General features: G+C 34.1%; 3 protein-coding genes across 4 annotated transcripts; 1 reads left to right on the forward strand and 2 right to left on the reverse strand.

The window, feature by feature from the left end:
- Positions 1 to 391: 391 nt before the first annotated feature.
- Positions 392 to 2,552, reverse strand: LOC140762139 (probable glutathione S-transferase MSR-1). Its single transcript, XM_073099759.1, has 2 exons — positions 2,430 to 2,552; positions 392 to 613 (listed from the first exon to the last, which is right to left on the reverse strand). The coding sequence occupies exons 1-2, from the start codon at positions 2,550 to 2,552 to the stop codon at positions 392 to 394; spliced, it is 345 nt and encodes a 114-aa protein (XP_072955860.1).
- Positions 2,553 to 5,575: 3,023 nt separating this feature from the next.
- Positions 5,576 to 6,314, reverse strand: LOC140763672 (uncharacterized). Its single transcript, XM_073101960.1, has one exon. The coding sequence runs from the start codon at positions 6,283 to 6,285 to the stop codon at positions 5,725 to 5,727; it is 561 nt and encodes a 186-aa protein (XP_072958061.1). The 5' UTR covers positions 6,286 to 6,314; the 3' UTR covers positions 5,576 to 5,724.
- A 3,605-nt stretch (positions 6,315 to 9,919) lies between these two features.
- Positions 9,920 to 13,200, forward strand: LOC140763675 (peroxisomal membrane protein 13-like). Of its 2 annotated transcripts, none has more exons than XM_073101962.1 (5): positions 9,920 to 10,078; positions 11,607 to 11,840; positions 11,910 to 12,202; positions 12,522 to 12,614; positions 12,701 to 13,200. In XM_073101962.1, the coding sequence occupies exons 1-5, from the start codon at positions 10,060 to 10,062 to the stop codon at positions 12,887 to 12,889; spliced, it is 828 nt and encodes a 275-aa protein (XP_072958063.1). In that variant the 5' UTR covers positions 9,920 to 10,059; the 3' UTR covers positions 12,890 to 13,200. The 2 variants fall into 2 exon arrangements, with proteins under 2 accessions (XP_072958063.1, XP_072958064.1); XM_073101963.1 differs by having other exon boundaries at positions 11,940 to 12,202.
- The last annotated feature ends 805 nt before the right edge of the window (positions 13,201 to 14,005 follow it).

Here is a 14,005-nt window from a genome sequence, read left to right on the forward strand (position 1 = left end):
AATCACATCTAAACAGTAAATCCCATGAGATTAATGATTTAGTTTTAGAGAAGTAAGAATTATATAATATCCAAGGTTTACTAGAATTTAAACTCGAGAACACTCATATAGTACTTATTTAACCAGCTAAGCATTATCTCATTGGTCATAAGATTAACGAATTCAAAACTATTGTCATTTTAATCTCAAGTACTCCAGGTACTTTTGGCAAATAAGAAACTCTATCTCTATACAATGAAAAGAGAAGGCAGCATTATTTGTAATTTTCTCTATTATTAAAGAAATCTTCCATGATCATCTCAGCATTAAATTTAATCTATTTAGATTAAATTAGCTTTTTTTCCCTAACGATTTAAAAGTTTTTAGAGTAGCTCTCCCTCTCCATGCACCTCTATGCTGAAGCCGGCGCAGGTCTCTCGTAAGTACAGAACCGGTAGGTGAATGAAACGAAGGCGACGTCGACAAGGCCGGAGGAGTCGCCGCCGAAGTAGTCCTCGTTGCCGACTCCACCCTCCAAGAGTTTTTGAGGACATGTATCATTTGTTTCTTGGTAGATCTCCTCTTGAGCCTCCTTGTGGAGGAGCTTCCACATCAGTGAACTTGTGTCGTAAACCTGGCACGAAGAGAATTGGACTCATTATAAACAACTGTATCTATTAAAGGATTTAGGGTTTATAGGGTTTAAGGTTTAAGGTGGTAGATAAATCGCGCAGAAGCGGCCGGAATGGGCCCTGGCATATGGAAGGGACGGCAGCAAAGAGCTCTTTCCGGCCTAAACCTCGTCTATGTCACACACTGGCTCTCCCATCGTCTATATACGACCTAAACCTCTTCTTCCTTGTACTCGAATTCCACCCCCTTCTCCAACGAAAGCTATCCTTTCCCTTTGACCAAAAATGGGCTCCCTTCTCGTCCCCCCGTTGTTTGGCGTACATGGTGAGTGAGTTGACTTGAGGAGACTTTTGAGGGGTTAAAAGTTGCTTTATAGAGAGAGAGAGAGAGAGAGAGAGAGAGAGAGAGTAATTAATGGCTCTTTCTTCAAAATTATTGTTCTTGATAAAGAGGAGTTCACGTACCAATTCTAAAACTTCAGGTGGTTGTTTGGAAAAGGAACTCTAATTCTCGATCTTTGCATGGCTCCAGAAAGGTTTCAACGTTCAACTTTGGCATGGCTTGCGTCTGAAACGTGAAGGAACGATTGACGTGTTAAAATACAAATTACTAAACTTAGTGTTCTAAAATAGTTTAAGCTTTTAAAACAATGGGTGAATTTATACTATCAGCTATTTGACCAAAGGAGGCTTCTTCTTAGGCTCGTTAAAATATCTCAACCTGAAGTGAGAAAAACTATTAAGTCAGGAGTTGGTCGAGCTTGATACAAGGAAGAGTCTGGATGTGGATAGATCCTTCTTGATGGTCGACGAATGCTACTTGGGGTGGATTAATTGCCACAGAAATAATAACGCTAGAATGATACGGTTAAAAACCTTGGTCTCAATTCACCCACAAGAAAAAAGTATAATATATATATTCCTTAAACTATATGAATACATCACCAAGTTCTTTTTATCAATATTTCATAAAATTTTAATATAAAGAATTTAAAATTTTTGTTTAACTTGATAGATGAATAAAATTACTCTCATCTTCCTTCTATATAATTATATCTTTCTTTCCAGTACTTTTACGTGGAATAAAGAAAATATAAGCACACTTTTTTTTATTAATTAATTGGTTAGATTTTTAAAAAATTAATAAATTTATTTAACAGATGAGCTTAGTGATATAATTAGGTCATCTATTTAAGGAAGATAATTAGATAATTTTCGTCTCTTTTCTAAGAGAGTGAGTAGTATAAGTAATAGTCGAGGAAAAATAAAAACTTCTAGAGAGAGGTTGCGGGTCCAATGGAAGCACCGTCATGCTCGCCAGTAAGTTGCGTTTATTAATTGTGCTCGAAATAGGAAAATAGGATACGGATAAGCACTGGATTAATATAACAACTGTAATTAATTAATTAATTAATTATCATTTCATTTGGTATGAATAATCGAAGGATTTATTTTACAAGCACGTATAACAAAAACAGTTGCATGCTAATAAGCTAGCCAATTTAGCTACGTATAAGGATTGAATTAATCTACTCTTCAACTTTTACTGTACTCTGATCTGACCTCAGATGAACAAAGTAGTCTGCAGACTATTTTCATAAAAAAAATTAAAATAAATTTAGCTCCTGCATGTCTTCCAACAATCGCCAAGGCTTAGGCTTCTTAAGCAACTCTTATTATGACATCATATTCTTAGAAAGCTATTCCTTTATCAGTGGATAATTTTATCCATCTATCTATCTATCTATCTATCAAACAAAGGCAGATGAAGACTGAGAGTTACCATTAGAGAGGTGGGTGGGAGGGAATGGATCTTACCGAACTATCCACCTTGACGTAAAGATAGGGTGAAAAGGAAGTAGGGATTTCTGGAGCACACGTGGTGGAATCCCATTGGCTGAGTTCTTTGAGAGCCACCATGAAATGAAAGCTAGGATGCATGTAGGCAAATTGAGAGGTCTCCAAATAGTCTTAAGTGAGATAAAGCAATATATGAAAAATGGAATATACACACACATCTGGATATTAGATAATCAGTTATATGGCTCATCATATCTCTATATTAAGAGGGGATAAAAAGAAGTAAATATGACACTACATTATATAATTAATTAACTTAAAATTTTAAATTGCTAACTCGTGGAATAAAAATATACTTATTTTGATATAAACCTCCTAGCAAATAAATAACCATGTAGATCTATACGTATAGTAATACTTATGTATTTCTCAATCTCCTCTTCTATCTAATAATTTTTTCTTAACCAATTGTTACTTTACTCTTAGAAATACACTATTTTAATCAACCTCTCTCTCTTTCCTCTTCTATCTCCTCCTCATCATTCATTATAAATAATATTCTAATTATTTGTCAAAACTATCATATCAAAATATTGATCTTTTATTCAATAAGCTGCCCATTCACTTTTATAATAAAAATACCATTATTCTAGAATAAACCTCCCTATTACTGCTAACTAAACAATAACCTATCTTATTATGAAATAGTAATTCATTATTTTCTCTCATTTTATTCGATACAACTTTAAAAAAATAATTGAATGATACCTCGCAATTGCTATTTTGCTGATATATTAGACAACATATAATTACACATTACTTCAGCTATACTTAGGATTTCCTCTCTTTCCCCATGTTATCTCACTTGAGATTTTCTCTCTATCTATTCTCTTAAATATAAGTCATCTCACCTAGAGTTAAAATTCTATCTATTTTTCTTGTACTAATAAATTCCACAAAAATAAAGAAAAATATCAAGCCCTCACTCTTTCAAAATAATTCCGTAGTAGGTAGTTATTTTCTTATAGTACTCTTAGTATATTATTGCAGTACAAGGTTATTTCCTTATAGTGCATGCTTATAATCTCATATTGGTATAAAATTATCACACAATGCATGTTTATTTCCTCGTAATATTTAAAAATATTATTGCAATGCGAGCTTATAATCTCACAGTACTGTATGATTATTTTACATACAGTGTGAGATTATTTCCCTTATAATGTAAGCTTATAATCCCACGTTATCCTGCAATACATAATTATTTTTTCGTAATACAGGTATATGAAGTATTTTTAATATGCACTGTAATAAAAAATACTATAATTTTACCTATTATATTATTATTACTACGTTATATCAAATTATATAAGGATATTTTTATCATTTGATATAAAACATTATTATTACTCCATACAAATTTATTATTTTTTAATACTTTAATATCAACTTTATATCATATTAAGTATAATTATTACTATTTATATTAATATTAAACTAAATATTACAATAATTTATACTGATATTATCTCTTCTTCTTCTTATATTAAAATTTTGGTATCAGAGAGCCGACGTTGGAGCGATCCATGAACTAGAAACGAACGAAGCTTAACTCTCAAGTATTTGAGAGGCATATCAACGACACAATAATAATTGTTTAACTTCAAGTCAATCAAGTAATTATACACGTAGTTGTTGCCTATCTGTTAGCTTTTAGATGTTTAGGTGCATAATTGCCTGACAAGCAGGATAAAGCTGCGTCAGGAAACCCTAATTTTCCATGGCATTTGAAGTGACGTGCAAGAGAATTTAGTAGAAGATCCTGGATGAGTTACACGTACTAAGACACCTAAGATGAAAGTCATCATCGTTGGTCTTGAAGTATTCCGAGTCAATGATCTCACCAAATTATTTCGAGTCATTTCAACGTGCAACTCTCGTGGATCTTTAATTAATGATGGAGTATAGGAAGCACAAATCTATCTTTCTGGGTTATATTAATATTAGTTGACTACATCTTGTGTTTGTTATCATTTTTATTTTGTCATAAGAATAGTTATCTTCCTATTTTATTTGAATATCTTAAAATATTACAGTGCCTTTTGATTCATAAATTAGATATCTCTTAAATATATTTTATAACTAAATGTTCACTTATTTATATTTTGATTAATCTTTAGCTCAGGTATGTATATATTTATATCACATGTAGAGAGGTGCGATAAAATTATATATATATATATATATATATATATATTAAAATTATTTTTATTAGTTAAAAACAATTAAAATACCCTCTTCTATATTTATTCCCTTTCACTTTCTTTTCTACCTAACACTGTGCAATAACCCTATCTTAACTACTATCAGTTAAAAAATGATCAAAATATCTCATCTATGACTAAAGTCTTGTGATCTATTAAAATTGACAAGCAAGAACAATCCTCTTTGCTCAGCAAATTATACTTGTTTATCTCCTATAATTTAGTTTCACACCAAAGCTATTATAAAGACATTTTGGTCTTTTCATATAAAAATTACCTTATTCACCATGCTTACTCATAATTTAGTAATTAAACATAATTCTTGTATAAATTTTTCTGAGATGATTGTTACAGTTTTATCCATGTTTTATAATTAAATAACAAAATTTGAATAAAATTATATAAATATTTAATTTGTATTTTAGATGTACATATGAAGTTATTCTTAAAAATAGTATTCACAAACCAAATGAGCCATATACATACAAATTGATACAATTATGAACTCAAAATAACCTTAGTATCTTTGAATAAATTAAAACAAAAGTAAAAGTTAAAATTAACTTAGAGTATTTCTGAGGTATTCAAAGATCCAGGAGGATTCAAAACTGATTACATAATATTTTTTGAAGAAAAAAATATATATAATGAATAACTAATGAAAGATATATTTTAAAGATACTATATAGTTAAGGGTAATTTTGTGTGAAAACAAAATGTTCGATAGAAACATCAATCCTAATTGGTTCAGTTTTATTTGGCCTATATTTAAAAGAGAAAAACAAAGCTGAATAGTTCACAATTGAGCTTCTTCTTTTTTCAGTGTGTGTGTGTGTGTGTGTGATAGAATCATAGAATTCACAACCGAACATTCAATCCAGGTATAATAATAGTTCACAACTCAAATGTCATTTCACCTGTCAATCCATAAGGAGTAGCTGCACCACTTTAAAAATAGAAAAGAATTCTTCTAGTACTATTAACAATACTTTGATCCACATGATCCAAACACATCAAACAGCTTCACAATGCTACAAAAGTTAAACACTCTAATCTCTAGTTAGAGAACTCATAACTCGTTCCTGGAGCCTAATCTGCTTGTTAAATCTCCTAATAAACTCCTCGACTCTCCTGTTAAGCTCCTCGTCCGACAACTTCGAGTACTGATCACTCTCCTTCTCCACTCGACGAATCGGCTTCTCAATCACAACAATGCTTTTATCCTGGCAGAGCATTGCTTCGGCGCCAATGTGTCGGCTTAATGGCGTGTCTTCTACAACTACCCTTTCCTCTGCTTCAGTAGTAGGAGGGTTCCGGTGCTGCGCGGCAAAGTTTACGCTCCTCGCGTTATTGCTACGCTTGGCGAACTCGTCGTAGATATCATCCGCGTCGGCCGACGAGGAAAGCATGCCGGAGTCGGCGGCGAGGATGATGATGATTGAGTTGGACATCAGGAACCAGAAGGTGGTGTCTTGGAAGAGGGTGGAAGAGGGGACGTCGCGGAGGAAGGCGACGTAGAGGAAGGGGAGGGAGATGACGAGGAGGGAGATGGAGAGCTTCTTCGTTGCTTTGAGGCGGTGGTGTTTAGTGAGGTCTGGTAGATCACCCATCTTTGGAGTTTTTAAGTAGCAAAGGTTTATTCTTTGTTGTCGGAGTATGGAGAGGTTTGAGAGGAGCTTAAATTTATAGGGGGAGAGAGAGAGAGAGAGAGAGAGAGAGAGAGAGAGAGAGAGGGTAATTTGTTCTGTGGGCAAATGGATTGTTCTATGGGCAAAAAGTAATTGGGTAAGGGAAGTGTCTATCAATGGGCACCCATTGGGGGGAGTTAGTGAAGCCAGCCAATTTAATTGGAATACTAATTAGCTACCTAAATAAGTTTAGAGAGTTTTACGATGTTGCCACTAAAAACTTTTAAAATATCATAATTGTCACAGATATAACATCTACGTACGTAGAATTATTTTAATTGTTATATGAAGTGTTTAAAATGGTTTGAAAGCTATTTGATCTTAACTAATTATCATTAGGACTAAAATCAACTTGAAATTAATATTGAGCCAAGCCTGAGTTGTGTCGGCTCGCTCAAGCTCGGCTTGATAGGCTTAGTATAAAATGGGTAAAATAAATCCCAAATCTATGCCTCCTCCTCTGCTGCGATGTGTCGGTGCCGCCTCCTCCTCCCTCACCAAGTCGTTGTCGCTGTGCCGCTGCCTCCTCCTTCGACAGTGGCAAGTCGTTGTGGTGCCGTCTCCTCCTCCTTTGGCAGAGGCAAGCAGTCGCGATGCCCCGCCCAACCTTCCCTCCTCCACCTATTCCTTCTTCTTCTTATTTAGCTTAGCTTGGGCTCGATCTGACTTGGTTCGATTCAATCCGGCTTGCCTTGATGATAAGCTCATTTCAGGCTCGAGCTGAGCTAAGCTTGAGCCCAATTCTAAGGCTCAAAATTGATTTTGAACCGAGCCTGACCTGAGCTAGCTCGCTCAGGCTTGACTTGTTTACACCCCTAATTATCACTGTAAGAAAAGAGAAAAATTATTTAAGGCAAGAGAAAAATTATAAGTTATAAACAATCTATAAATAGTCGACTAAGAACTAACCATAATAGCAATCTATTATAAATGAATGACAAGATTTTAATAGTAATTATAATATTTTAAACAATATAGTTATAATTATGAAAATTAAAAAAAAAATCAGCGGCAAATTATGTTAAAAAAACTTGGCTTGACTTATGCAACTCATCTCTGTGTACTCCACACCGAGTTACAACTTTTGTGTTTCTTATTCAAAGTTAATAATATAAATGCTGGAATTAATTTGGTTCATTGGCATTAATATTTTAAGTTATAAGTTTCTAAATGGTCAAATTATTTGTACCATTTTCAACTGTCTGTATTTCTATGGGTGTCATTAAATTTTGTTTCACATTTTCGACGATAAATTAACTAATACTCGCAAATTTGTGTGTGAACTGAGAATAGCTAAGTGATTAAGTTTATAATATATAAAAGAAGAACTTGAGATCAAACAACCTCATAAACTGTAATATGCCCTAAAAGACTAGAAGGCTAGTTTAACTTTGACTTCATAATGTAGCATTCAATCATGGTGCTGTCCAATTTTAGAAACATTAAAATATTCATGGTGTAACAATTCAACATTGCTATCAATTCATCCTAAAGGTAGACTAGACATATATATATATATTAGAAAATTTAGAGTTAAATATATTTTACTTATGTTGTTTATACCTAAAATTATTTTACTTTTCTATAATTTTAAAAATCTCAAATGAGTTTTTATATTTATAACTAAAATAAAATCGTTATCAAACTTAACTTAATCTAACCAAATAATTTTTTAGAATTAATTTGCCCCTCAATATTTTGTATTATATGGACCAAAATACACTCGGCTTATTCCATGCCCAATAAATAATGGTAAAGAATAAAAATCTCTCTTCTCCACTCTCCCTTCATCTAACCAACTTCCTTCCAGGTCCGAAAGGGAGGAAAGAGAGCCGGGTGGCAGCGTAGAGGACAAGATGAATTTAAGTGGGGTGAGTTAGAATTATTTTGGTAATTAATTTATATATGTTCAGTTGAATTTGATAGAAAAATTAACAATCTTATTTTAATTATCCGGACGGATCTGAATTTATTTTTAATTGTGGAGTAAAATAATTTTAAACATAAGTATAATAGTGTAAAATATATTTAATCCAAATATTTAAGTATAATGGGATCTTGGTTTTTGAGCTAAAATAATAATGCCCAATTAGAAGATCTTGACTTTTACTCTTAACAACAAGTGGATGACCATTCCGAAAGGCCAAATATATTCACTCCTCTTCACAAGTGGGGTATTATTGACTGCATTGGTTGAAATTAATTTTTCACATTATTCAACAATTATAATTAACATTATTATAATTTAAATTTTATAAATGTTCTTGCAAATTTCATCATCTAGTTCGCAGCTTTTAGGAGGACATGGATCTAAAATCTAAGTGCAACTCTTGCGACTTGAAAATTATTTTAATTCTGGAAGGATTTGAATCCGAATTTGTATTCAAATCCATATCCAATAAAAAGCACGTCTTCTTCGCCACTCAGCTAAGAAGACGAAGACTCCATTGCTAAGTTCAAATGCCCACAGAACAATGGGTAGCTCCACGTCTATCTATATCTTCTTGGGTTTAGATTAAAAGAAACTAATAAAATTCTATGAAGTGAATTGTATTAAGTGATCCGCATCAGCAAGGGATAGAATCCGACCCGATAAGCAAGAGTTACAACCTATAATGAAAGGGTATTGGATTAAATACATTTTACCTACTCTACTCTGGACTTAACTTTATTTTGTATCACTATGTTTTCCTGTATTTTTTACTAACTTGTAACTATTAATTTTTCATCCAAAATTAATAATATTAGTGCCTTTTTAATTTAAAATTTAATTACCAGGTTGAATCAAAATTACTCTACCTCAATTTCTTTACTTTTATTTTAGATCACTAAGTCAGCAAATTTTTTTTTGTAATATATATTTATTTAATAGAAATTTGATTTTTTAAAGTCATTTTGTCATATTTATAGTTTAGTGAAAAGTGTAGATAAAGTAGTGTTTCAAAATAAAATTAATGAAGTAAATTATTATTGGTATTAGGTACGTAATGGTAAAATATATTTAACTGAATTAATATTATTTGTTGAGATATTTGTATTTATCGCTCTTAGATTTAGTGATTTATTATGTTTTGATTTTTAGTGTAAAAAAGTTTGAATTTAGTCTAATTATATTTGAATTATCAATGGGTCAACTTGTTAATCTGATTATTAAACTGATCGCGTTCATGTTATTACCTCGACCGTCAACATTGTAACAGGACGATAACTAGTTATGACTAAATAATTTATAACACAGATAACTTGTTTAATAAACGGATTGTGTTCGCATCTAGAAAGTATGGATATTTGCGTATCCGAACCAGACTAAATTGCCATCCCTAGTTAGGAGGTATAGAGATATTTTCTTTAATCTCTGGTTAAGTTAATCCTGCACGTAGCCTAGCTTGTTTATATCTATTTGTTTAAGCACGTAGTATAAAACTATAGGGTGTTGTTTGAATTTTAAAGTAAAAACAGAAGGATTATTCTGGAAACGAGCATATTACGAGGCTGGAAACGTCATATAATCAAAATATGAGGTGTTAAATATAAACGTTTCCTCAGTTATTTCGGAACCTATGCGCTTCTTAAATTGAAGGCGAGGTCGGCGTCTCCTCGGGGTTCCGCCGAGAAATTAGAGAAAGATAGGGGGTGCCAAAAGAGAAAAAGGACGGTGCGCGAAGGTTCTTGGTATAGTTTTCCCTTTCGATCTCCATGGCTTCGCGACCTCCAGGTTCTTAGTACCCTTTCGATCCGATCGCTAATATCTCCGCATACTTCCTAGGATTTCTTGTTGTTCTCGTCTTCGGCGAATTTTATATGGCATCCGATTAGTCTTTTGCGATCGAAAAAAATTAGGTTGACGAGATGAAGTTTATCGCTTTCTTGCTTTAGCTGTGATGGTGTCGGATCTTGTTTATTAAATGGAATATTAGATTCTTGGTTGATGCGAAAGCGATGTGATCTTATGATCAGCGTGGGGTTCAATATTAGCGAGTTGGATTTATGCGGCGCAATCGAGTTTGAATCCCTGATCTCAGAGCTTTGCTTGATTTAATGGAATTACATGGTTGTGGATTAGAATCTTGTTAGAGGTTAAGGGAGTTCTTTTATTATCTCTGTTATAATGTGTTAGGGCTTCTACGAAAGTTTGCTTAAGATATGGAAGTTTTCAGTAGTGATATTCCTATAAAGGTTAGTGTTTATCTTGACAATATAAATAGCCATACATATATTACTCCTCTTCAAAAGGCTTTTCAGGTTATTCCAAGTCAATCATATCCTCTTGATACCATAGTTCCTCATCCAATCTTAACATTGGCTTAACCATTGTACCAAGTAGCACAATATTCTGCAACATTCTCTCTGAATTTCTCCTCCTCTTGCAAGATCTCCTTTCCCTTCTCTAAATAATCCAGGTTTTATTGTAGGAAGTTAGGAATAAATATTGTCAAGTTGTGGTGGCTAGATGATAGTTCCAACAATGAAGTAAACTTGGAATTACTTTTCATGGCAATTGGTCATCATTTGCTAGATCATTTTATTTGCCAAATGAAATGTTAGGTCGGTGCATCTTTCTTCAGTACTTACTACTAATACAATAGATTTCTTGTACTAGTTTCTTTTTTTTTTTTGGGTGATAAAGGGTGTCCTATTGCCTAAGGCTCTTGTCATTATGATGCCTAAGGAGGGAATTAAGATTCATGCCGAATGTGACAAAAAGGTTTGATGAAGGATACAAAGACAGAATCATGATAAAGGACCTGAAAGTGTTGCAATATTGTAGAATTGACTGGTGAAAAGTTTTTCTTGGCTGTTTTGTATGAATATGGAACCAAAATTGCTTTGAATCATACAATGGTTCTCGAAGTGTTTTTCGAGTTCCCTAATTACTCTCTATCGTTTTCTGACTTGAGATCAATTAATTTTCACTGCTGTTAGTTGACGTGCCTCTATTGGTTTTCAAGTTCTTTGGTTAAAGCCAGATTGAGACTAGCATTGGTCATTTTACATATCAATAAAATCTGACATACTATAAAAAGTAGCTGTAGCCGTGCATTTTCTTTCATCTGATTGCAGATCCTTACCATGCTGAGGGATACTGCTTGCTCATAAATTTCCACTGGTGCGTCCTATTTAGGAGTTCTAGCCTCTGTGGACACTTTCACCTTCTGTTTTTATGATCAATAGGGTTAATATTCATTTTCTGTTTTTATGATCAATAGGGTTAATATTCATTTTTGAGATTATGCCTTGGTTAGGTAACACCCCACCGGCAAAACCCTGGGAACGAGTCGGAACTTCTTCTGGTCCTGCACCCTTTAAGCCCCCATCATCTGGTAGCACCAGTGATGTTGTTAAAGCCTCTGGAACTGCAAAGCCAGGAGAAATTGTCTCAAATCCCGAGAGGAATGTCTCTCCAAACACAAACATCCTCGGGAGGCCTGTACTGCCAAGGCCTTGGCAACAAAACTATGGAAACAGATACGTAGGAGGTAGCCATTATTTCATTGACATTTATTTCTTTCGTCAAAGTGGTCATTCATATACTCCATTCTTTACAGGCTATGGCTCAAGTATGAACTACAATACAGGTTATGGATCTGGTACATATGGTGCATACGGGGGAAACGGAGGATCATATGGTAATGGGCTCTACGGGAGTAACATGACTATAGGGTATGGAGGGTCATATGGAAGTCCTGGAATGTATGGCGGGAGCATGTATAACAATGGGTTTGGGGGTCCAATGGGTGGCTATGGAACAGGCAGCGGAGGCCCTTATGGTGATCAAGATCCAAATAATCCATATGGTCCTACATCACCACCAGGCTTTTGGATATCCTTGATTAGGGTGGTAAGTCACTTGTGCCTGACATTCACATGTGCTGGAATATCTGTGATTTATATTGTTAGTTGTACGTTTTAGTAGTTCTAGTTTCAATCTGTCAACATAAAGGACTGCTTGTTACAACCCTTAAAACATTTGATGTTGCAAGTGCCCTTTTTGTTGATGAGCTCTGTACATCGTAGGTTGCTGTATCAGCAAAATTGTTTGTTTGTCCCATGGCCTTGTTTAGAACTCATTGTATTATAACCTGCAGACTCTGTCTGTTTCATTTTCTACTTATCCATTATTTTTGCTGTTTGATTTATTTGGAACACTGATGGCCCAGATGCATGGACTCGTGAATTTCTGTGGTCGAGTGGCAACGCTGATTGATCAGAACACGCAAGCATTTCACTTGTTCATGTCAGCGCTTCTTCAGGTAGTTTACTTCTAACCCCATTTCATGTCTGAAGTCTACAAAATTGGTCAATCCAACAAACGGTAACCTAATAATCATCGTTGCAGCTCTTTGATCGCTCTGGGTTATTATACGGTGAGCTTGCAAGGTTTGTCTTTCGTTTATTGGGTATCAGAACAATGCCTAGGAAGCTCGACCTTCCAGGCTCCAACGTGCAAGGGCGCCGCTGTATTGAAGCTCCAAAAGGTAATGGCAGTTCGTGGGACAGTGTTTGGGCAGATGATTCAAAAGCCTGAGGGATGCATTGAAGAAGCAGAAAATTCTCTGTGAATCGCGGAAACGAAACAAGGATGTGAGACGTCGCACACGTCATTGCCTGAGTACAGATTGTTATACCCATCGCGAGAACCCAGAAACAGTGGAGAAAAGCTCCTCTTTTTTCAGTGTGTTGAGTTTATATTTTACTGAAGCTAACCCAATGGGTGTGTTATTTAAGACGAGTCTTGCGTTATTGATTAGTTGAAGGTGCCTGTATTCTCAATAAAAGAGTGCACTGAATGATCACGAAATAAATAAATAAAATGCTCAATGTGATGTTATTGCTTTATGACAAGAATGGTAAATAAGAAAAGAGCATGGGGTCAATAACATCTTTTTCATTCCGTCAGGAAATAAATTGAAAACTCTTTAAACTATCTAATAATGTTACCAGCCTTTCTCCATCAATAATTAGTTAGAAATCTTCAAAAAAATAATCTTACAAACTTAACTAACTGAATATATGGATAAAAATATCCTCTTATTCCTTTTATGTCCAATCTAAACCAATTTTTTTTCTAATTCCTTCAGAGTCCACTTATAACAAGAGAACAAGAAAAAAATAATAAAATCCGAGCATTTTTATCTATTTAATTAGTTAGTTACTTTTTTAATATTTTTTCCAACAATTTTAATAAGGACATCTTAGTGATATTCAAGAAGTGTATAGATAATCTTTCTACTGAGAGTGAAAATAATATAGAAGGATAGTTGAGGAGGCCAAAATATATTTAATTGCAGTGTGATTCCGGTTTGCAATCCAAAGCATGACCCGACTGACAATGGTTGATTTGCTTCACTGGTATAATAACTACCCTCAGAAAGCATCGCAAAAAAACCAAGAGAGTTAAATTAGCACATTGGTCCCCCTATTATCAGAATGGCTCCTGCGAGCAATATCTGTGATACTTTTCCTCGAGATAAACCATTTATTTCATTAAGCATCTAAAGCTTGATCTGCTATGGACCCTGATCATTAAAACAATGCAAAAGACACACAATAAAATATTATTTTCACGTAACTAGTGATATAAAATTACAGGGTGATGCAAGCATAAGCCCCTTTTTTTTCGAACTAGACAACTCAAAAAACA

The sequence above is a fragment of the Typha angustifolia genome, chromosome 7 (genome assembly GCF_048772165.1).
Source record: "Typha angustifolia cultivar Huaian chromosome 7, ASM4877216v1, whole genome shotgun sequence".
Classification (NCBI taxonomy): domain Eukaryota; kingdom Viridiplantae; phylum Streptophyta; class Magnoliopsida; order Poales; family Typhaceae; genus Typha; species Typha angustifolia.

Excerpts from the sequence above, each read along its gene's own strand:
- LOC140763672 (XM_073101960.1), bottom strand. The coding sequence starts at position 6,285 with ATGGGTGATCTACCAGACCTCACTAAACACCACCGCCTCAAAGCAACG.
- LOC140762139 (XM_073099759.1), bottom strand. The coding sequence starts at position 2,552 with ATGCATCCTAGCTTTCATTTCATGGTGGCTCTCAAAGAACTCAGCCAA. Across the intron at positions 614-2,429 it reads ACGTCAAGGTGGATAGTTCG|GTTTACGACACAAGTTCACT; the intron begins GTAAGATCCATT and ends TCTTCGTGCCAG.
- LOC140763675 (XM_073101962.1), top strand. Across the intron at positions 11,841-11,909 it reads TGGAAACAGATACGTAGGAG|GCTATGGCTCAAGTATGAAC; the intron begins GTAGCCATTATT and ends CATTCTTTACAG. Across the intron at positions 12,615-12,700 it reads TCATGTCAGCGCTTCTTCAG|CTCTTTGATCGCTCTGGGTT; the intron begins GTAGTTTACTTC and ends TCATCGTTGCAG.